The sequence below is a fragment of the Liolophura sinensis genome, chromosome 6 (assembly GCF_032854445.1).
Source record: "Liolophura sinensis isolate JHLJ2023 chromosome 6, CUHK_Ljap_v2, whole genome shotgun sequence".
Taxonomy (NCBI): Eukaryota; Metazoa; Mollusca; class Polyplacophora; order Chitonida; family Chitonidae; genus Liolophura; species Liolophura sinensis.
The window spans coordinates 4,383,454-4,405,030 of NC_088300.1; the positions used below are offsets into that span (position 1 = coordinate 4,383,454).

General features: G+C 39.5%; 2 protein-coding genes across 3 annotated transcripts in view; one reads left to right on the forward strand and one right to left on the reverse strand.

The window, feature by feature from the left end:
* Positions 1-17,253, reverse strand: part of LOC135466739 (Fanconi anemia group M protein-like) — a 41,267-nt gene extending 24,014 nt beyond the window's left edge. The window contains exons 1-15 of one of the 2 annotated variants that reach the window (XM_064744398.1): positions 17,209-17,221; positions 15,431-15,496; positions 14,621-15,324; positions 14,089-14,261; positions 13,615-13,692; positions 13,122-13,280; positions 12,187-12,318; positions 11,389-11,612; positions 11,082-11,209; positions 9,626-9,792; positions 5,601-5,807; positions 4,671-4,902; positions 4,096-4,238; positions 3,385-3,541; positions 86-2,725 (exon numbers count right to left, since the gene is read on the reverse strand). In XM_064744398.1, coding sequence (XP_064600468.1) covers positions 86-2,725; positions 3,385-3,541; positions 4,096-4,238; positions 4,671-4,902; positions 5,601-5,807; positions 9,626-9,792; positions 11,082-11,209; positions 11,389-11,612; positions 12,187-12,318; positions 13,122-13,280; positions 13,615-13,692; positions 14,089-14,261; positions 14,621-15,290 — 5,110 coding nt within the window. In that variant the 5' untranslated portion in view covers positions 15,291-15,324; positions 15,431-15,496; positions 17,209-17,221. Of the gene's footprint in view, positions 1-85; positions 2,726-3,384; positions 3,542-4,095; positions 4,239-4,670; positions 4,903-5,600; positions 5,808-9,625; positions 9,793-11,081; positions 11,210-11,388; positions 11,613-12,186; positions 12,319-13,121; positions 13,281-13,614; positions 13,693-14,088; positions 14,262-14,620; positions 15,325-15,430; positions 15,497-17,208 lie in introns of both variants that reach the window. The other variant, XM_064744399.1, reaches the window with a different exon arrangement.
* Positions 17,254-17,554: 301 nt separating this feature from the next.
* On the forward strand, positions 17,555-21,577 carry LOC135468440 (microtubule-associated protein 10-like). The gene has a single exon (XM_064746703.1). The coding sequence runs from the start codon at positions 17,692-17,694 to the stop codon at positions 20,722-20,724; it is 3,033 nt and encodes a 1,010-aa protein (XP_064602773.1). The 5' UTR covers positions 17,555-17,691; the 3' UTR covers positions 20,725-21,577.

Here is a 21,577-nt window from a genome sequence, read left to right on the forward strand (position 1 = left end):
TGATCATGGAATGGCTGTACACATAGATTTTGTGTTAAAATTCACTGCGAAAAAAGTCAAACCAAATGTCTCTCTTTTATCTTACCTCTAGCTGAGAGAAAAGCTGAGGGTGTGAACACAGGACTACCAGGCAGCTCCGGGACCTTCCTGAATATGGTTGAGGGTGCGCGTGGGTTTCCATGTAACTCTCTGACATTCTTTGACACGCTTGGGGGTGATCCTGGGCTCAGTTTTCTTGAAGAGGGTTCATATGTAGCACCTGACTTTGAGAACACAACAGATTCTTCAAAAGGGATTGCAAAGACATCATCAAGCTCTGATTGATCAGGATTAGCATCGACATGGCAGTGAGAAGATGCTGTAATGTCTTCTTTGGCCATGGTTGGAAATTTGCGTTTTCCAAACACCAGACTTTGACTGCACTTGGATGGTTTCTGACAGATGGACTGGTCATGGACAGGTGAGGGGGGAACCACATCCACATCATCCCAGCTAAAACCCAGCTCAAAGTCTCCTTTGTCACTGCTGCCCCAGTCAGAAGGTGGTGACAACAAGCTTATGCCGGCCTTTGAATCCAAAGTATCATCTGTCCCTGGCTCCTTATTCACCGCTGATTTCCCCAGTGACTCTGGCCTGAAAGCATGGGTGGGAGCAGGACTATCATGAAGGCAGGCCAGGGCCTGTGTGAATGTAAAATGGGACTCATCCAGGCCAGCAGCAGGAGTTTTACCTGGAGTGGGTTTACAGGCAGAATCAGGTGACTTTAGGTGTGAACCTTTGGACACAGTCACGGGAGTATTCATTGTAGGAAGAAACAAATCAGATTGATCAAAACAGTTATCAAAGTCAGGATCATTGGCCTGTTTAATAATCACAGGTTTGACTGGAGTTACAGCAGCACTCTTTGGCTCGGCATACCTTTCAAAAGGTAACGAATAAGGCTTACTGACAGGTGACTTAGGCCATTCTGACACAGGTAAATCCTCTTCTCCTTCTGCTTCCACATCATCTTCTAAATCGGACACTGTGAAGTCCCATTCTCCATAATCTTCACACATCTCTTGCTGATCTACGCACACTGCAGAAGCCTCTGGTTTGGATTCCTTTGTATAAGTTGGATCTCCCTCTAAAATTGGAGAGTGGTCAGAACATTCCTGGGAATCGCACGCACCTATCTCATCTGGTACTGTCTGAAGTTTGCCATTTTTCAAACCAGTAGTGTCCCAAGGGCTAGGTGGCACATCATGCAACAAATCACTACTGAGAACAGTTTTCTCATCCACTTGATGAGAAGCTGTTGTAAGTAAATCAACACAGTTTTCTGTTCCATCACTACAGCACTGACTGAATTCATCTTTAGCACCGCACTTATTCAACACGTGAATATCACCACTGCTGACATCATTTTCCACAAAACAATCTTTCTTGCATGGTATAACTGATTTGCTTGGCTGCCATTCATTAATACTGAAACAGTGTCCCTCTGACAATGGTTGATCAAACATGTCATTTAAATTTTCATCATTGTCCATTTTCCCTGAAGAGTTTTTCTCTAAGTTTTTGTATGGTCCATCAGAAGTATCAAACTCACATCTAAGTAATGCCCGTACTCTACTAGGACTGGCACATGTCCTCACTTTCACGGGAGTATCAAATAACCTGTGTGAAAGCCGACTTTCTCTAGATGATCTAGTATTACTGTGATTTAGCCCTGCTTCTAACTTTTCTTGTTCCCACTCATCCACAAGCTGAACTACATCAAGTTCAGGAAAAGATTTGCCACTTCCCATCTTTGAGAAAGCTACTCTTATCTCCTCTATTGGTGGTGGTGAAGGAATACTCACACGGTATCTCTGCTTAGCCAGATCATCTGGTGTAGCTATAGGTTTATCAGACCTATCGTAGCTTCCGTGTAAAAAGTCCGGGCAGTTAAGCCCTTTATTAAATGACATTACGTCTGGGAGGAGCTGAGACAGCCTGCCCATTTCTAAGTCAAATGCCACTTTCTTCTCTTCCTCAGATTTAGTTTGCTGCTTATCAGGTACTAATCTTTCTACCTCCATGGCCTCCTCTATCAGTCCACCAGGCATTTCCTCTGTTATAGCACGCAGCCCATCTTCTACTGGAGCAGCAAAATCATCATCATCATCATCATCCAGTATAATTTCAACTACTGTTCTACTGGATCCTGATTCTCGTTTCTTCTTCCGTTTACTAAATTTCACCGAAGTAGAATGAACCTTTGCTGATGGCTTCAGACCATTATTCATGGCACATTTTTCTGTGAAAGTCTCCAGTTTTCCTTCACCAAATTTAAAAGTTGCAGGGGACACAGAAGTTTTTAGAATTGAAACAGACTCTCCATCCTTAAACTTGTCCCCATTCATTCCCTCAGGTGATACACCTTTGTTATTTGTGTCCATTTTTGTGTCCAAAGCTTTGGAATGTGAAAATGATGCCATGAAGGGAGGTAACCCTTCATCACTACTACTTTTTGTCAAATCACACAGAACTGCAAACAGTGCTTCACTCCGTCTCACATGACCTCGAGATGATTTTGAATCCTTACATTCAAATACACCATTATCTTCAGTATTATTTGCTGAAGAGAATTTCCTGATTCCCACATTTTCTACAGTCTTTTTCTCTGCACATACAATGTCTTCAGTTTTCAGATAAGCTGCCATTTCCATGCCATAACTGTCATCATCTTCACCGAGAGATTCTGTGAAACACAAAAATAAAACTACAGTATACTTATATATAATATAAAATGGAGAGACAGATGGAGCTTTTGATTGTTTGATTACAGTCCAATGCCATGCTCAAGAAGACTGCTGTCAGGTTGATGGGTACATGAAGCCGGAATGGAGCATCTTTGACAGGGATATAAAACTGAGAGGTCAGCCTCAGCACCACAAAGACTCCCATTAATCTGCATCAGAAATTGTGTATAATCATTTTATGATTATATTATGTTTTATCTTTGATGTAATCAACATAACATTATAAGTTACGTTATTTATTTAGATGTATGGTAATAATCTGCAGTCGCACTGATAAGTGACAACACGACCTGTTAGATTTCTGATTCACTAAACCTAAAGCATCACATGGAGCCTCACTACCACATGGAGCCTCACCACCACATGAAGCCTCACCACCACATGGAGCCTCACCATCACATGGAGCCTCACTACCAGAAGAAGCCTCACGCCCACATGGAGCCTCACCACCACATGGAGCCTCACCACTACATGAAGCCTCACCACCACATGAAGCCTCACCAACACATGGAGCCTCACTACCAGAAGAAGCCTCACGCCGATATAGAGCCTCACCACCACATGGAGCCTCACGACCACATGAAGCCTCACTACTCACGTTGTACGTCAATGAACTCCATCATCTCCACAAGGTGCTCTGTGTCCAGGGAGTGGTCAATTTTGTGTGTGGTGTGTTTACGGTTCTGCCATGGCATCCACTCAGATAGCCTCAACTGGGGACCTAGGTCCTCGTTGATGTCATCCTCAGGAAGACTCTGAAAACAGGAGCATACCTTAAAGAGACACGTAACAAATAAGGTTGACAACACATAATATGGTGATAAAGATGGCACAGATATTTCATTTCTGTACATGAAATGCCCAAGTAGTGTTCAATCAAATATCACATTTCCCATCTTTTACCAGAGTTTTATGCAAAATTATAAAACTATTAAAGTACATGTGGGTGTATGGGTTTAATTCTGTCTGGGACTTGGAATTTTGTACATTTCTCCGCTCTCAAAGTTTTTGGGGCCTTAGCGCCAACATGTTGGTGACGCTCGTAAAAGTTTCAGTTCTAACGTCTTCTGCCAATATGTTGTGCACACATGTACATGTATATGTACATCACACGCAGCAAAGTTCATCAGTACCTTGCCAAACGTCAGTAGTTTATGCCATACACTTTGGTTTCCTCCAAAGAAACTACCTGCCATTGAATTTTAAAAGTTAAAGCTAAACACTCCAGTAAAAAAATACTGAAGTACATGCAAGTCTAAAGTTGAAAGTCTTCTGAGTTAATTTAAATTAATCCTAAAGTTCTCATTACCTGTGGCTGGTTCTTCTTCTTAAAACACCTGAAGTCACTTTCAGGTAACTTGGGTACCTGGTTATCTGGCAGTTTGAAGTTCTCAGACCAATATTGTAGCTCTGCCTCTGTCAGCAAGCCATCACTCTTATGGGGTTTCTTACCTGGGTACAGACAAAACAGTAGAACCATACCCATGTGACACAAACTCATCAGTCTGTCACTAATTACATGTATTTCAACAATTAAGGCAATACATACAATCCTAAGTGTATCTGTATCACACATGTATATGAAAAAGCAGTTTACATTCACACCTACACGCACATGCATGTACAACACCTGTGCTATCATTTGGAAGCTCTGACAGAACACCTGTACAGGGACATTTAGTATGTACTTCAACTTGGTTGACAAAGCTTGAGTTATTTTTTTACTACACTGTTATAACGAATTACTTGCTTTTCAAGAATAACAAATTTTTATTGGAAATTGAAATCAACAACTTCCTCCTGAAAGGAAGTGATCTATCTGAACATTAGAAATCAAGTTTTTATCTTTAAGTACGTTTATATTATTCAGTGAGCGAAACTTACTGGGCTGATCAAACATCCCTGAATTTTTCTGAGCTTTGTTGGCATCATTGGCTGCTCTTCCTTTGGCTGTACTTTTGAAGGCCTTCTGTACAGTGATGTGCATCTTATGGCAGCGAGGCTTGAGGTTTTCAGGGATCATGCACGGGCTGTGGGGGTAGAACTGCAGGGACTTGGCACCATTCAGTATAGCCTTGTGTATGCTCTTCTTACTGTACTGACTCTGGTTATATATCTACACAGAAGAAAACTCACAAAAGTCACATCAGTCAAACATTATTTTGACCCATCGAAAACAGGATAATAGCGCTTGACATATGCATACATGTACATGTAGCTAGCATGCTGAAAACATGACACACAACCAGTCACATTACACTGACACCAGGCAAACTAGTACCTCTCCCAATCCCATTCCACTCAGTTCTACAAGTGCCAGTCTCGCCTTGTACTGAATTCTTGCTAACTACACATAGATCCGAGGTAAAATCTGCTCTCACCCCTTCCACTGACCATCAATTGGTTGCAGAGCTCAAACCAACATACCCAATAGAATCGCTCTTACACCACCACAGGACAGATTTGTATCAAATCTTCATCACTATTGTGGAGTCCAAATATGGAGCTCCATGCGTGTTGGACACAGAACAGCCATCTGGGACCAGAGGTTTCGCATAAGCATTAGCCTATGCGAAGTTTTACAGAAATAATGTTGCACAATTTTACCAAGAATCCAGAAATGATTCACATCACCATATACTGTATTCTGACATACAGGAAATTTTTCACATATTACATGTAGTTTCAGGAAATTTTTCACATATTACTTAAAAAAAAAACAAACAAAAAAACAATGATCCCGTATCATTGAGCCAAGTACAATATAAAATGGTTACTATTTTGGTCATTGTGGTGAAAATGGAGGTAGCTGACCTGTTCTTCCTTTCCCTCGGTCATCAGCATGACAATACTGCCCTCTCTCTTCCTCCCTGTCCTCCCCATCCTCTGTACCAGGCGTATTGGGCTCTTACTGGCATCAAAGCAGACAATCAGGTCCACATCACCTATATCCAGGCCCTCCTCCCCAACACATGTAGACACCAACGTGTTGTAACCACCCTCACGGAACTTCTTCATCACCTGTCAACAAACACATATGTATCATATTGTTAGCATCCAATCCAACTGAAACACTTCTAGATCACGCGACAGAGGATAATAATGTATCAGAAGACAGCATTCCAGGATTGGATTAATACAACAAATTAAAATACTGGCAGTAAGCTGTTGATACAATTCTTCCTGCAATAGCCCACAATTCTTCCTGCAATAGCCCACAATTCTTACTGCAATAGCCCACAATTTTTCTTGCCATAGCACAGAATTCTTCCTGTAACAGGGTTCATACAGAAATGGGGTTTTAAATTCTACAATATTCCATGATTTTCCAGGTCATTGTTACTAAAATTCAGGGCCGTTCAACGGTTAAATTCAAACTGTCAATCAGATGTTTGGTGGGAATGTTAGTGCTAAGTGATGGAAGAAGTTTAGATTGTTGTGCATGGTTTCACTATGATTTTAACATTTTTTCAGTCATATCATTTTATCTGCTTAGTGTTAACATTCAGATAAATGTATGCACATTTTGTGTGGGAAAGAGAAGTGATCTTAATGAACAATATACTGTTCATATAACTTGTTTAACATTCTTATCACTGAAGTTGAACAGAAGAGAATCGATGGGGATCCATCCTGGGCACAAACAGGAAGAGGGAACAATAAGTTACATACATACATACATGCATATATGTATGTATGTATGTATAAGGTCTCTAGAATATCCTCTGCTGTGGCAGGTCTCATGAATATGGAGAAGTATCTAGCGGTGACAACGCTACCCATCTATTTGTTTTTTGTCTTTATATATTCTCTTTGATCAAAAACACTTTCATGATATTTATGTGGTGTGATATATTGTAACACGGTACTGGGCAGTAGGCGTGCTGTATTGATCAGTCTTCGAAGTACAATCCAGTTGGCCCAACTGGCTTCAACCAGTCTGACTTAAATTTATTTATTATGGGTATGTGATCAACCGGCTTCAACCGGCTGATATGAATAGACTCGTCACAGAGTTCATACATCAAGGCCGGTCGTCCAATAAGGTATTAATAACCTAATCCAGCTAGGTATGGCTTAATTAAAAATCAAGCCGACTTTGGATATGATAGGGATGTCAACAACAACGAACCAATAAAAGAGTGATGAACAGTTCAACACTTTATTACATAGCACAACAATGTTGTATACATGAACTGTGGTAAATTTTAAGTTCTCAACTTAGTCGTGTCCACGCTATTATTCCACATTTGTGACCGTAAGTGTGGTAAGCTACTATAACCAGTCCATTCACATTGTACAGCATACTGTACAGCATTTGTTCACCTGTTCCGGACAATGATAACGCTCTGGTTAAGCAATGGCAAGAGGGAGGGAAACCAAATAAGCTGTAGGTAACGGTAACTCTGTTCAGTAGCTTTGTTCCACCCTTTTAAAATTAATAACTGGAAGGTAACCCTACCAGTTAATGCTAGTCACTTTTACATCTGTATATCTTGAGTGTTACCAATTAATCATCCCAGTAAAAGAATGGTCCAGTCCTTCCTATTTATTGGCACCAGAAACTAGGTATTTTGTGCACATCACCTTCATTGGCACAATATATGCCACTACAAATTCGGTAACTAGACTGGCTTGTCATCTGAATGTCCCGCTTTTTATACTGTAAAGAGCGGAAGTGTTACGTTACCAAATGATGCACTACACTCCCTGATTGGGTGAGTAGGGACGAAACAAGGCCTCTCATTGGTTGAGTAATGACATCATGATTCTCACTGCAAGATGGTGGACAGTCATTGCAATGTGAAACATTGGCAGGGATGAGTAACAAGCACAGCAGTTATCGATCTTAGCTTCCGAGTTTGTGGTAAGTTAGTTTTTGGTGTTGTAAAACGACATTTAATGATTCCTTGAGTGTCTCTCATGGGATGGTCACTTCTTTACTCATATATTTCTTCATCAATCACTTCCAATTTCATTCCAATGTTTCCCTCCCCACACTGGACTCATGAGGCAATGAAACCATCTGGAAACATACATCTGAAGAGCTTTCCTAAAAACAGAAAATTTAAATCAATAAATTAAGAATAAATATTAAAAACATATGGTGATACAAATACAAAGCACACATTATATTTAGAATTTTCAGAAAAATAGTGACCAGTTTATTTTTACCATAATAACTTTATTAAAAGGTAAGAAAAAATTTCACATTTAAAAAAAAGAGTAAACCTTTTACTAGTGTAACAATTATGTTGGCCCAAAGAAAAAGTTAGAAATCTGTCAAGATATTGATACTTGAACAATGATAACAAAATATAACTAACAGAAACAGCAGGCCACACGTAAGTACCTGTATCAGCCGAAGAGTTGTGGGCCAGTGACACAGGATTGATTTCAGACACCACCAAATCTCCACCTCCAATGTTTTGTTGCTAGATGCATACTGGTCACGATGTTGTCTGTACAAGGTCGATAGTCAGTATTGAGAGTAACAGGTAGTGTGGAACTACAAGCTCAGTTTTCCTTGCTATCATTTCTGATAAACTGAGTCAATGTCTCAAGCTTCTGTGACTTGGAATGACTTTGCGTTCTGATGCTGATCGAATGAGGGATACAAACCACATGGTGCTGATGATGTGGAAGTATAGTCAGGAGCTATCCCCCGTAGCTTACTTTTGGAAACCTTATCCAAGCCTTTGCCGTTACCCGCAACAGTTGTACATTGGCATTCTGATACCACTTCATTAAAAACACGGAAAAAATTTCGAGTACAGGTATGTGTGAATTTTATATCTTATAACAGCAAACATCAAGGAATTTAGAGCCCTTTGGCTTTTGAACTTGCTACAGCAGACTTGACATCAAATTCCCTGATATTCCAGGACAAAACTATTAAAATTTTAAATTCTCTGATATTTCGGTGTCTGGAACACGCAGTTCAGTTTTCCCTAATATTTCAGATTTTCCCTGATCTGTGTGAATCCTGCTGTAATAACGCACAATTCCTTCCTGTAAAAACGCAGAATTCTGCCTGTAATACCAAACCATTCTTCCTGCAATAATGCACCATTCTTCCTGTAACAACACACCTTTCTTCCTGCAAAAATGCACCATTCTTCCTGTAACAACACACCATTCGTCCTGTAATAAGACACCATTCTTCCTGCAATAATGCACCATTCTTCCTGTAACAACACACCATTCTTCCTGCAAAAATGCACCATTCTTTCTGTAACAACACACCTTTCTTCCCGTAATAACACATCATTCTTCCTGTAACAACACACCATTCTTCCTGTAACAACACACCTTTCTTCCTGTAACAACACACCATTCTTCCCGTAATAACACACCATTCTTCCTGCAAAAATGCACCATTCTTTCTGTAACAACACACCTTTCTTCCCGTAATAACACACCATTCTTCCTGCAATAATGCACTATTCTTCCCGTAATAACACACCTTTCTTCCCGTAATAACACACCATTCTTCCTGCAATAATGCACCATTCTCCCAGACTGCTAAATCATGGTGATTTCATAACAATGAGCACATTGATCAAGATGATTTTTTAAAATTATGTAATTGTACTCTGATGAATGATGCAGACATGCTGTTTATGAGATTATCAATAACTGACAATCTTAAAATTATCATATTGGTACATAATAACATACTGTGTTTTGTAAAAACTAGACTACTTACTTTACTTTTTATTTGATCAAATTACTACATAGTGAAAACCAAAATTTTTATCTCACTTATTTCAGTTTTATATAAAACTGCTCAACAAAGCTTCCTCAAGGTGATTTCTTACCAAATGTGTCTCACATACCTTAAGCTGCTCCTTCTGAGTGAACCCTTTAGTTGTCTTGCCTGTAGAAGACTGGCCGATAAAACTCATCACCTTAACGAGAGGCCGGTGACGACTAAGCATGTCGGTTATCTCTGTCACACTGTCCCGATACTGAGCAAAGATCATGATCCTTGTGCTGGAAGATCCTGAGAGGTGCAGGAGAACATATCATATTGCATAATATCAGTCTGTTAACCAGAATGCGGCTCACTGGGAGTGCAGTTGTAAGCCTTTATACTAGGGAATGCCTATCACACTGTACCAAAAGAAGGGGATACAGAGGGGAGGGGGGGGGCTCTCATCGCAGCTAAATGAGAGAAACACAATACATGCAGTTCAAACCGATACAAAAAGGGGACCTGCTGGGGATTCATCGATAACTTAAGTTTAACAAAAAAAACTTTCTGTTTTGATCTTATAATTGTAAATAATAAACTAGGATAGCATAAAGGACAATTGCAAGATACATTCAGTCCTCATCGACTTCTATAAACCTGATACCTGCACTGGCTTTAAGTCTACTGTACTTGTCTTTACTTCATTTCAACAACAACGCTGTATCTTTTTATAGTACATGTCAAAAAAAAAGAATCCACTAGTCTACAATATGAAAACATAACATTGCTTGTGCCCACTAAACAAAGCTCTCTGCCCATGTGGGATTACACAAGTCAACAAGGCATTCAGAGAATACCAGCAGCTCGCCTGAATGAGCAGTCTGTAAAACTACACAATGTTCAAGTCATGTTATACATTCAGATATTGACCTCAGATTGTGGTCAGATTTTGCCATTAAATCAACAAGAAAAAACAAAATTATTATACTGTTACAAACTATGACTGTTTATTGTATGTGTAAGGATTGCAGAGCACATATGTTATGGAGTTGTAAATCACTGTGGTGGTAAAAGAAACTGTGGGGAGTCAGTGCACAACCACAGAAGTCTTTTGACATGCAAATCACTACTGATAATAGGCTATCTGTGTACTATGGGTGGTCACTGCAACCCTACGATTGACCAAAACTTTTAAACAAACTGGACACTGACACGGCCACCAACAGCATATGATTCTCCTCTCCCAATACCTCTGCTTATTTCGTAAGACGAGCTAAAATGGTATGATTGTTCACGTTCAAAGGGTGACTGGGCTCACATCAGGACAGCGGTCTGGGTTGGAACACTGTAGATGAAGTGAGTACTGGACTCAAAACTAATCCCTCCTTTATGTTTAGAAAATCCCTGTTGCACAGCTCACTGATCAATACATTACATTTTCAACAAAAAAGCGTGGGGAAATTAAGACCAAAGGTTATATGAACAAGATGATGTCACAGTGCCTCTGGCATTCATGTATGTACAGTAGAGTTGAAGATAGGCAGATATGAGAGTTTTCCATTCAATAGTTCTGCACACTTAACAGAGATTAGACCTACCTTTATATTTCTCAAAATGCTGAAGAACCACTTCTCTGAGTTTCTCTATTTTGGGGTGTCCTGATACAAAAGGATGATTTGGTGTCTGTCGCTGAGACAAGGCAAATGGATTTGTCTGGTTCTCATCACTTGAAAGAAACAGTATGTTAAGTGTAATTAAACACGAACTAAACATGAAAAAGAAAAATTGTACATATCAGCTAGGACATCTGTATTGTTAAAATATCAGTAAAATCTAGTGCTCCTGTACACAAGATCCAATGAATATAGTAGAAACTAATACTGACACAGCGCATAATCTACATACCTGTTTGTATTTGCAAACTTGCTGTGAAGATTGTCCATGAGATCACGGAAGTCACCATTCTTATTGAGTTCAGTACGAGTTCTGCCATAGCCTTTATCCCCAGATGACAAACCCTCCAAGTAGGTGTACAGAGACTTAAGGCCGTGCAATTGTAGCAACTCAAACCCGTGATACAAGCTCATAGCCAGAGCAAAGTCACCCTCTATAGCACCATACTGAGTTCTCTGAAATGATCAAAGTTGTTGATAATAAATGATATATCCTTGTGAGTACATGGTTTTAATAACCATAACGGGTTTAAACTGAAAGTTTACCTGCTTAAAATAAAGATGTTTATTTCAATAAAATACATGCCATCTTGGCGATCAAGTTGATCCAGGTATGACTACATGTTTAACATGGGGAATGACATTATTAAAAGATTACATTTTACATGTGATTTTACAAGCATATTGTGGCTTCACTATTCCATTTAAAAAAACATACATTAAAAAATAACCTACTATACATCCAAAATACAATTGTAAACATGTTTGTAACCAAATCAAACATGAGGACCTACCTAGATTAGCTTGCAGAAGATCTGAAGTATTTAAGTAAAGAGTTAGAAAACAAATAGTATCGATTGTCAGTGACAAGGTGTAACACTGTACAACACATCAATTAGCTAATTGATCACCTTTTGTAGTCAACATATTTATGACAAAAGGGAAATCCATGTGAATCAACCCAAGGATGAACTCAAAAGTTAAACCATCACATGACAACTGATCTGTTTACCAGTCACCCGGGACTGACCTGTAGCTCTGGGGGGGGGTTCTGTCTGAAAGCTTCTCGTGCCTTTAGAATCATGAACTTGGAGAGACTGGTGGTTTGCCTGTTATACAGGACTCTCTGGCGAGTTAACCGCTTCACTATGACATCCATCACCTGTCACCAGAAAAATATACATTGTTTATAATCATCATAAACTTACTTCAGCTCAAAGTTGTCAGACTAAGCTGCTTAAACATACAGATGTCAGTCTTCATCAACACTTGCCTACAGGTAGATACTGATAAAAATTCCAAATGATTCGTTTCATAGCCTCACAGGAGGGATTTAGAAAAAGCCTGGGATGTTAAACAGACTTACAATCAGTGAGTCCAGTGATGTAACTTAACTTTTTAGGGTGCTTGCTCTCAGGACAAGCTGACAATGAAAACTGCTTAACCGCACTCATTTTCATTTGCTATGCAATGACGCAACCATATGTTTTACAACTTACTGCAAACATTAAAAATGTAAGGAACACCTGTTTTAATCCACATTCATGCATTTTTATCTTGTTTTGGTGGGCAACCAAAACACACGATTCACTTGTCCTATGCCGGTTTCACCTACGTTTGGCAAGCATTATGTTACAGCACTGAGGTGATGTACACATTATAGTGATGCTACTACAAGTATATGCACACAGGTGATACCTGCCTTGGAGTGTCAAGCTTTGAGAGACTCTTTCCCTGATATATTTCTATTTAATAACTGTTCCTAATTAGATGACAATCTTAATGGTAGAGTCAGCTGTTCTAAGATTTGAGAGACTCTTTCCCCCAACAGTTACACTGATGTGCCTTCCTTTATTGGCTGTTTAATCATTTTTGTCTGCTTGTGAATATATCTCAGTAATTTCTGTCACCACAAAAATAACATAGCATGTAGCCACCAGGCTAACTCATTTCCTTAATTCTTACCCTGATATACTTCTCTTTAATGGCTGTTAATTCCTTTCCTAATGGGACAACAATCTTGACAACATTCCTGTCGTGGACATACGGCTTGATATCTATAGACTCCTCAGTCCTCAGTTCTATTTGGGAGATTAAGAGTTTAGCCACAACCTCCTGCACTGCCTACAACACCAATGCTACCGTAACTTATACAGGTTATAAATATATATATTTATTTGATAGGTGTTTTACACCGTACTCAAGGTTACACATTCAATTAAAATAAAAGAAATTTAACCAATGTTTAATAAAGCTTAAAAAAAGTTAAACTTTGAAACCATCTTTATAAGTCATATAAAGCCCATGATGTATTTGCTATGTACTTTGAATCAGGCATGTTAGGATTCACACGGAATATGTACATAGATTCTCAATTGTGGCAAGAACAGTATGTAGAACACCTGTTCATGTCAAACCAGGAATCAGCCTTTAAGGACCGTACTAAATCAGAGTTTACCTTAATATCACTGCCAGGTGTTGCACTCAATGCCAGAATCCTGAAGTTCCTTGTATACTTGACCAACTCCCTAACAACCTGTCAGTAAAATTTGTCACAATCACACACAGAGTAACAGATAAAATCACAAAAACACTGTCTTATTTTTAATTGCAATCATTTAGTTAATGGTACAGAGATTACCAAAACTATGTGTTCATTGATATATTTTTTTTTAAATAGCTAAAGATTAAAAAGTTGGCCATTGACACTTTTCAAACAGTAGATGCTGTATACATCCAATATAAGCTTACAATTCAAAATGCTTGCAGAAGGCTTGATTACTGCCCTTGTCATTGTTGAACTGAACAGTAATACAATTATTATAAACTTAAACAGTCACAGTAAATATACACACTTTAAGTACTTTAAAAGCTGCACACACCACATGACACATATAGTCACAGGGATAATGGTAAAGGCTGATACAAGTACCTGGCAGTAAGCATGGTTCCCCAGAGCCTTATGTGCCTCATCAATCACTAGACATTTTATGTCGACAGATGGACATGCCCCTCGACTGAGATCATTAGTTAAAACTTGAGGGGTCAGGAAAAACACACGTTTATAGTTCCAAGCTTTCAGCCTTTCGGCAGGGGACATTGTACCTGCAATGGAAATAAAAACACATATTTTTAAACAACAAATTTAGAAAATCTCCCACTACACCAATACTGTCAGGTATACACTGTAAACTGTATTTATTTATTTTATTTGATTGGTGTTTTAGGGCGATCTCAAGAATATTTCACTTATAAGACGGTGACCGTGATTATAGCGAGAGGCTGCTGCCAGGTCTTCCCATCTGTAAACCGTATTCATTGGATTTACAAATACATGAACAGCACATCTCCGATTTTAAAACAAGCAACAAAGAAAATTAATCCAGAACTTTAAACCATATTATGGTTTGGGTAAAACTTTCACTTGCAAAAAAAAAAAAAAAAAAGCAGTTGTCTCTCCTTACCTGTCATCTCCGCAGTGTCCTCTTGGGGAATGCCCATAATGTTATAACAGGCCTCTATCTGCTGAGCCACAAGTGGTTTAGTGGGAGCCATGAAAACCACTTTACCTTGCGGGTACCATCGATAGAAATTATACATGAGAACAGCAGCTATAAACGTCTTTCCCAAGCCTGTTGGCAGAGTTACCATTGTGTTCTTATACAAGGCTTTACTGACAATGTTATACTGGTATTCCCGTAGAGGATAATTGGTTGGGTAAATCCACATCTTGCCCGCCACTTTGTCAAAACCTGGGATGTCCTCAATCTGAGAAAGACTCTGGGATGGTTCAAAGTCTGCTGCAAACATATGTGAGTCCAAGGCAATGTTGAGGTCTTCTGACAATTCCATATGCTCGCCTGCACTGGTGCTTGGTTGGCATGCTGGTTTTGAACTATCTGGCACAGCTTTCCCGCCATGAGAAGATGTAGATGTAGCTGTTCCTGCCGGATGTGCATACAGCAGACTTTCCTCCAAAGCCCTGGCCAATAATTCATCTTCCTCTTCATCCCCATCACACAAGCCCACAATTTCTGGGCTGCCATAGCTGACACTACTGGAGGATTGCTGCACTACAGATTTACCTGTTTTTGCCCATGTTTGAAACAATGTTGACTGTTTAGCTGGATTCATTTTCTGCTTTCATTCTTGCAGGGACTAGTGCCAACTGGGAAAAAAAGTCATATGAACACTTTTTAGCATAGATTCTTTCAGAGGAATTTAGTATGTACGTGTGTACATGTATGAATGCCTGGGTTTTATGTTGTACCTACCACTTTTTCAGTTATATGACGATGAGGGGTCACTTGGTGAATCCATACTGCCACTGAAGAGTCATGCTGAAGACAAAAGACATACAGACATTTAGTCGAACGGATGTTGCCTAAAACAAAGGAACATTACATACTGTGAAGCTATGACAATATTTAGCTATCTGGCTAAATTGTTACTGATGCTTGAACCTTATCCATATTGACCCCATCTAATGACCAACATTTAGCGTGTTGCTACCAATTAATGTCATCGACCTTCTCAGATGTTTTTCAATGATATGGCATCATACAGTATCCTCTACCACACGACCAAAACAGCAATCCAAAGTTCGAACTCATGAGTTGGTACATGCAGCAATTTTAGCTCATCCTTGTTTGAACAAGTAAAGATTTGTCCAAGTACAATAACTAATATGTTGAGAAATGTTTGGATACAACATAATCATGGCTGTAGCACTTCTACGCAGATACCCTGTCATTCCCTGAAGCATTGAGGAACAGTCAAATGCTGATCATTACATGTCATAAGATCTCTCCTTTCCATGACTACACACTACTGTTTAGTGGTAACATGACACAGTATTGTTTTTCAGAAGACAGCATCTCTGGTACATTGTGACACAAATGAAATCAATTTGGGAACATGCCCATAAGATGACTTTGTAGCTTTTATTTCTGACAGTGATGTTTTTAGTCTCTTGCACTATGTTTCAATGTCATTTTGAATTTTTCTTGAACCGAGTTATTTAAAGGATCATAGGTTTGCACTATCTGAAATAAAATCAACTACAAATTATGCAGTTCAGAAGTTCAAATTACCTGGTTAAACAACAAAAGTAACAGGAGCTGTCTTGAAATCAACGGCGACAGCATTGACTGGAGGCTATTTTCATGAGGACTCAAACAGCAGTACTTTCTTGGATTATCATTACAAAATTTGAAAGAGAGATGTTACATCATGGATTTGACCCACAAAGGGTATGTCGAATGTTTATTGGGTCTCTGGCTAGAGGTTGAGTAGACATGTTATGGCATATCCAAATATTTCTCAACTTACTAGTCAGTGTACTCGAACTAAGAAAAGATAAGTGGTCTGTGAATGATTTTTCACATCAGGTAACAGTCACAATGAAAAGGCTCTACCCATCTGCGCTCATCAAGACTTGCCTCAATGGGCTTGCCGTCAGAACGCTAAACTTCACTGTACTCTACTGCACTTCCAACACATTCACTATTACAGTGCTTTTCAAAGTCTCTGATATGACCCGACCTGGATATGACCCAAGCTGGGTTTGATCCTGGGTCTGCAGACACCCTTCCCATTAGACCACCAAGGCAGTCTTCCTTTTATCCTCATCTTTGGTTTCATTTTACAGAATATTCTGACAAACAACGTGTACGACACCATTTCTCTGTTAACACTTTCAGTTTGAAAAGCTGAATTGTGCACCTGACATGGTTATGCTTGTGTGCGTGCGAACTGCTTATACTGTCATACACATGGAAACGGTTAATCAACTTAAACAGAGGAACCTCTGACTAGGACTCCAGCATGCCGGTACGCTAACGACAATAGCTACTGCTACATGTAGTTCTTGTCTGAAATTGAAAAATCTGATTACGGCTGACTTGTGCACAACAACAACAACGCTACTGAAGTACCATAGGCATAAGACACATACCATACATGGTTTCATATGACGTTAGTGTTTCAGCTGCAAAGAAAACAAACACGAGCTTAATATAAATAGTAACTAAAATAAAAGTATAATTATTACCTCTGTTGGTCAGAGAAGGCAAAAAAGTAAAGCACTATTCGGAACCGAAACACGCGCACAATCACGTGACAATCTCCGTCAGACACTTAGACATGTTCAAAGATCAAACCGATATTCTCTACGCACAGGATTGTTTGATTATGATGCTTCAGGCTCCACATTTTAAGCCTGCTGTTGTAAACCTACAGTGGTAATATGCAAATTATAAATGGCCCTGTCATATTTTATATACCCTTATGCCAAAAAAAAAAAACAAAAAAAAAAAAAATGCTAAAGATTTCCGTTTATATCTATAGTTTGCATCTTCCCGTTGTTGTTGGCTCCTGCACGGAGAGTTGAAGTTTAAAACAAGATGGTAGAAAATGTGAGGTGGTTGCTATGAACATTTGACGCGTTTTTGTACGATTTTATCTGATGTTTTTTTCATCACCCGACTCTTTGTTATCATCGAGAAACATTGTTTGATGACTATGCTCTGACAGGATGGGTGAAAAGGTGGATTGTTTATTTTCTTTGGAGCTTGTCGTCGACAAGCTCTATCTACCTCATGTTGTGTGCCGATTTCCCGCTTTAGCTTTTCGTCTTCTGGATTTTCCAACGATTTTAATAAGTCATGTGGAACAAGAACTGGGTGAAAGGATCAAAACAAAGATATCTATGGATGCAGATTACTGTGTACCGCCACAATTTGCTGAGCTGAAAGACAAACATGGAAACTTCATGGTGAAGAAGGGAAAGTCGTGTCTGTTCAAGATCTCCTTGGAGGCATTGCGTGCCCATCTGACAAGTACACCACTGTATGTGATGGTTGTTGACTCGTACACAGATGTGCCTAAATTACTTGGAAACAGCACTGTTCCACTAGATGCTATTATTGAAAACATAAGTAAGGATGTTGCCAGTGTGGGAAATTCCATTCCTAGTGTGCATGGTGATAAAGGATTATTTAAAATCTACAGTTTAATGGGAAAGGAAATAGGATATGTGATTCTGGGTTACAGGATGTTAAGCATAGGCCCTGCTCTTGTACCCCATTTAACAGATCAGTTGATTTCACAGAAAGACAGCAAGCCACAGCAACTGCCAAAATTTGATTCAAGACCTGCTGAAACCTCAGAAATTCAACAACAACAACTTCCATCAAGTCAGACTGCATGGACATCCACAGATCATCTTAAGCATAATGACTCAATAGTGCAGACTGATCATGAATTTACAACTGAAGATAAAAGCATTCATGTTGATATGCCATATTCTGGAAATGAGGTGGCTGTACCAGCACAGAAAGCTGTTCATTCCATTTCGACTCAGACATCAAGAAGGTCTGGAATGAGGCTAGTACAACCTGAAAAATTGACTCTCAGGGATAATACAAATGAGAATGAAGACATAATCTTCACAAATATCTCCTGCCCACCCCCACTGTTCTACACTGGGAACAAAAATAGAAAGACCATGTGGATAAACAGGGACATTGAGTCACCAGATATTTCTGATTCAAAGTATGAAGATCACAATGACATTATCAGTGTCATGGATGAGGAAATAAGTGCAAATCTACCTAAATCATATGTGAACAAAGAAAATATCACACCTGAGGAGATTCATTATGAGCACAGCAATGTAGCAGTTCACTCAAGGCAAGGAAAAACACAAAATGTCACAGAAAACAACATGTTTCCTTTCCTGTCTGCATTATTGCAGGAGCTCAGTTGCTTGCCAGTTCCTCAAGGGATGCCAATGTTACCTCATCAATTACGCCAAAATGTTGTGCCGAACTTGTCACAGTTTAATGCAACCAGAAAGAGGGCAACAGATGGGAGAACTGGTCATAAACTTGTACAGGATTCTGTAAAGCCTGCATCTACTATCCGGCCAGATCATACTGTGTCTGGAGATCATATTCACAATCAAATCGCACATTCACCAGAACAGAAAGCTGGACATTTAAGCCACAGGAGCTGTGCTGGGGATCACCAAAGTGTTCCCAAAAACAAAAGCTGGCTTCGTAAAACGCCTGGGCAAGCTGTTAAAAAGTCAAAATTAACCTTTGGCATGACAAATACACAGAGACTTAGACTAGCAAAAGCTAATCCCCAAATGTACAGAGCTTTGGAGCGAGAGAGAGGTGGCATTCAGGCTGCTCAACAGTCAAGACCACCTCAGGAAGAGTTTGAGGAGGGAAATCTCTCAGACATGTCCACAGAAATTCGCAGGCATACACTAGATGAGATGGCAGAGACAGCAGGAGATAATGCCCCCTCCTCTGTGGAGGATAATAACCAGCAGAGACAAAGTGGTGAAGCGAACAAGTCCTTGAGGGTATCCTTCAATGAAAATGTGGCGAAATTCTCCAGCCCAAATTCACGGAGACGCAAGAAAACAACACAAAGACAATATTCACCAGATAGCACAAGGAGAGAAAGGAAGTTTACACCATCAACTCAAACCAGAACGAGAAAAGCAACAAAGACTCTTCAGTCTGAACTTAATGTGAATATAAGGGCCAGTAACAGCAATGAGGATAACAACCAGGTAACTGACACTGGTACAGATGACACACCCAGGCAAACCAAGGGCACAGAGGAAAGTGCTCAGCCAGTAATGGCCATGATGCCCGATCTGCCACAGTATGTGCCCTATGAGCCTGATTCTACTGATAGTGAAGAACAAGAATCATTGAGTCACAGAAGTGGTAAAAGTATTGAAGTCCGATTACCCAGTGTTGAGCCAGCCTCTGGCGAGGAGAGCAATGCGAGTTCTCCAGAGAGACCGGAAAATGGTGCAAGTAAAATGAGCAAACTCCATTCATTTGCTGGTTTTCCCAAGGACTCTAATTATTGGGATTCCTTAGAAGCAGGCAAATGGACTGGTGACAGAAGTGATGACGATGAGGTAGGAAATAGCAGTTATGTCCCTTCATGGGGTATGAACAGTGATGTGGAAAGGCAGCATCAGTCGTCTGGCCTCTTCAGCTCCACAGGGGACTTGGATTCTCGACAATTTCGGTCTACAGAGGAACAGGAGCTATTAGACCTGCTCAGCGATAATGCCGAGGACTCCTCTTACCACTCAGCCCAGGCTGGGGTCTCAGAAGCAGCCTCTGGGAAAACAAAATCCTCTGACAAGGCCAGTGTTTCCACTGTGCTAAGGATCCCTGTTCTGAATCCCTTGTTGTCTGAATCCTCACCTGTGCCCTCCACAAGACGCTCTGTAGCGAGGGCGGAATTAAGCACAGCCCCTGCCACGGATCTCGCTGAGGCCTCTCCCAGCAGCTCCAAGCGTCCCACTCCGAGACCACGCGGTAAGAAAGCTAGAGAACTGGAGAAAAAGGAATCCATTCACACAGAATCTGTTAGTACGTATATGCCATCAGATGCTGACAATGTGAACACTTCTCTTGCCAGTGACGCTACTTATTCTGAAGACTTTCATAACCTAGGCAGTGATGATGACAGTGTATCACCTCTCCCCCGCTATATCCCATCCACAAAACTTGGCTATACTATATCATAGCATGCTCTGTGTTTTTGTCCAGAGTCAAATGTTAAATTTTTGTTCAAGCTTGCCACTGGTTGAGAGGATAGTGTGATTGTTATTCACATGAACTTATTCATTTTACAAACTTTTTGCTTCAGTTTGATTTTGAATTTCCTTATAAATTGAATCGCTTTTAATCAAAGACAACAATAGTTATGGAAAATCAGATTTATTAAGTTATTTTAAAGTGGCCCTTGTACTATTAATTAAACTGTATATTATTAACCATATATTTTATTCTTTGTAATATTTTAATCATATTAGTGTTAATATTTATTCCCAGTTTATATTGGTGATTGAGAAATTTAAATTTTCTAGAAGAAAATAATATCTCTAAAATTTGCTGGAAATGAATGGCAGATTTCTAGGGATTTTCAGGTTCAGTCAATGAGAACAGGAATTTTCTTATTTATTTGTAGCGCTATCAGGGTAAATAGTGACAATTTAAGTAGTATAAAGTTATAATTCTTGTGTTCAAGTTTTTGTAAAGTATGTGATTATCAATAATTGATGTGAAAACAAACTGCATTCTCAAAAAACTGTTGTATGTTAAAGGTGAGTTTATGGAATATCATGCATCTCTCTCTACTATTTTGATGTTGTGGTCAGGTCAGATGTTCAGTGTTAACTTAATCCTTCATACATGTAATTACTGTATTGGTGTCATATACCTCATGTGATGGATTACTTTCATATGCCTCATGTGATGGATTACTTTCATAAGCCTCATGTGATGGATTACTTTCATATGCCTCATGTGATGGATTACTTTCATAAGCCTCATGTGATGGATTACTTTCATAAGCCTCATGTGATGGATTACTTTCAT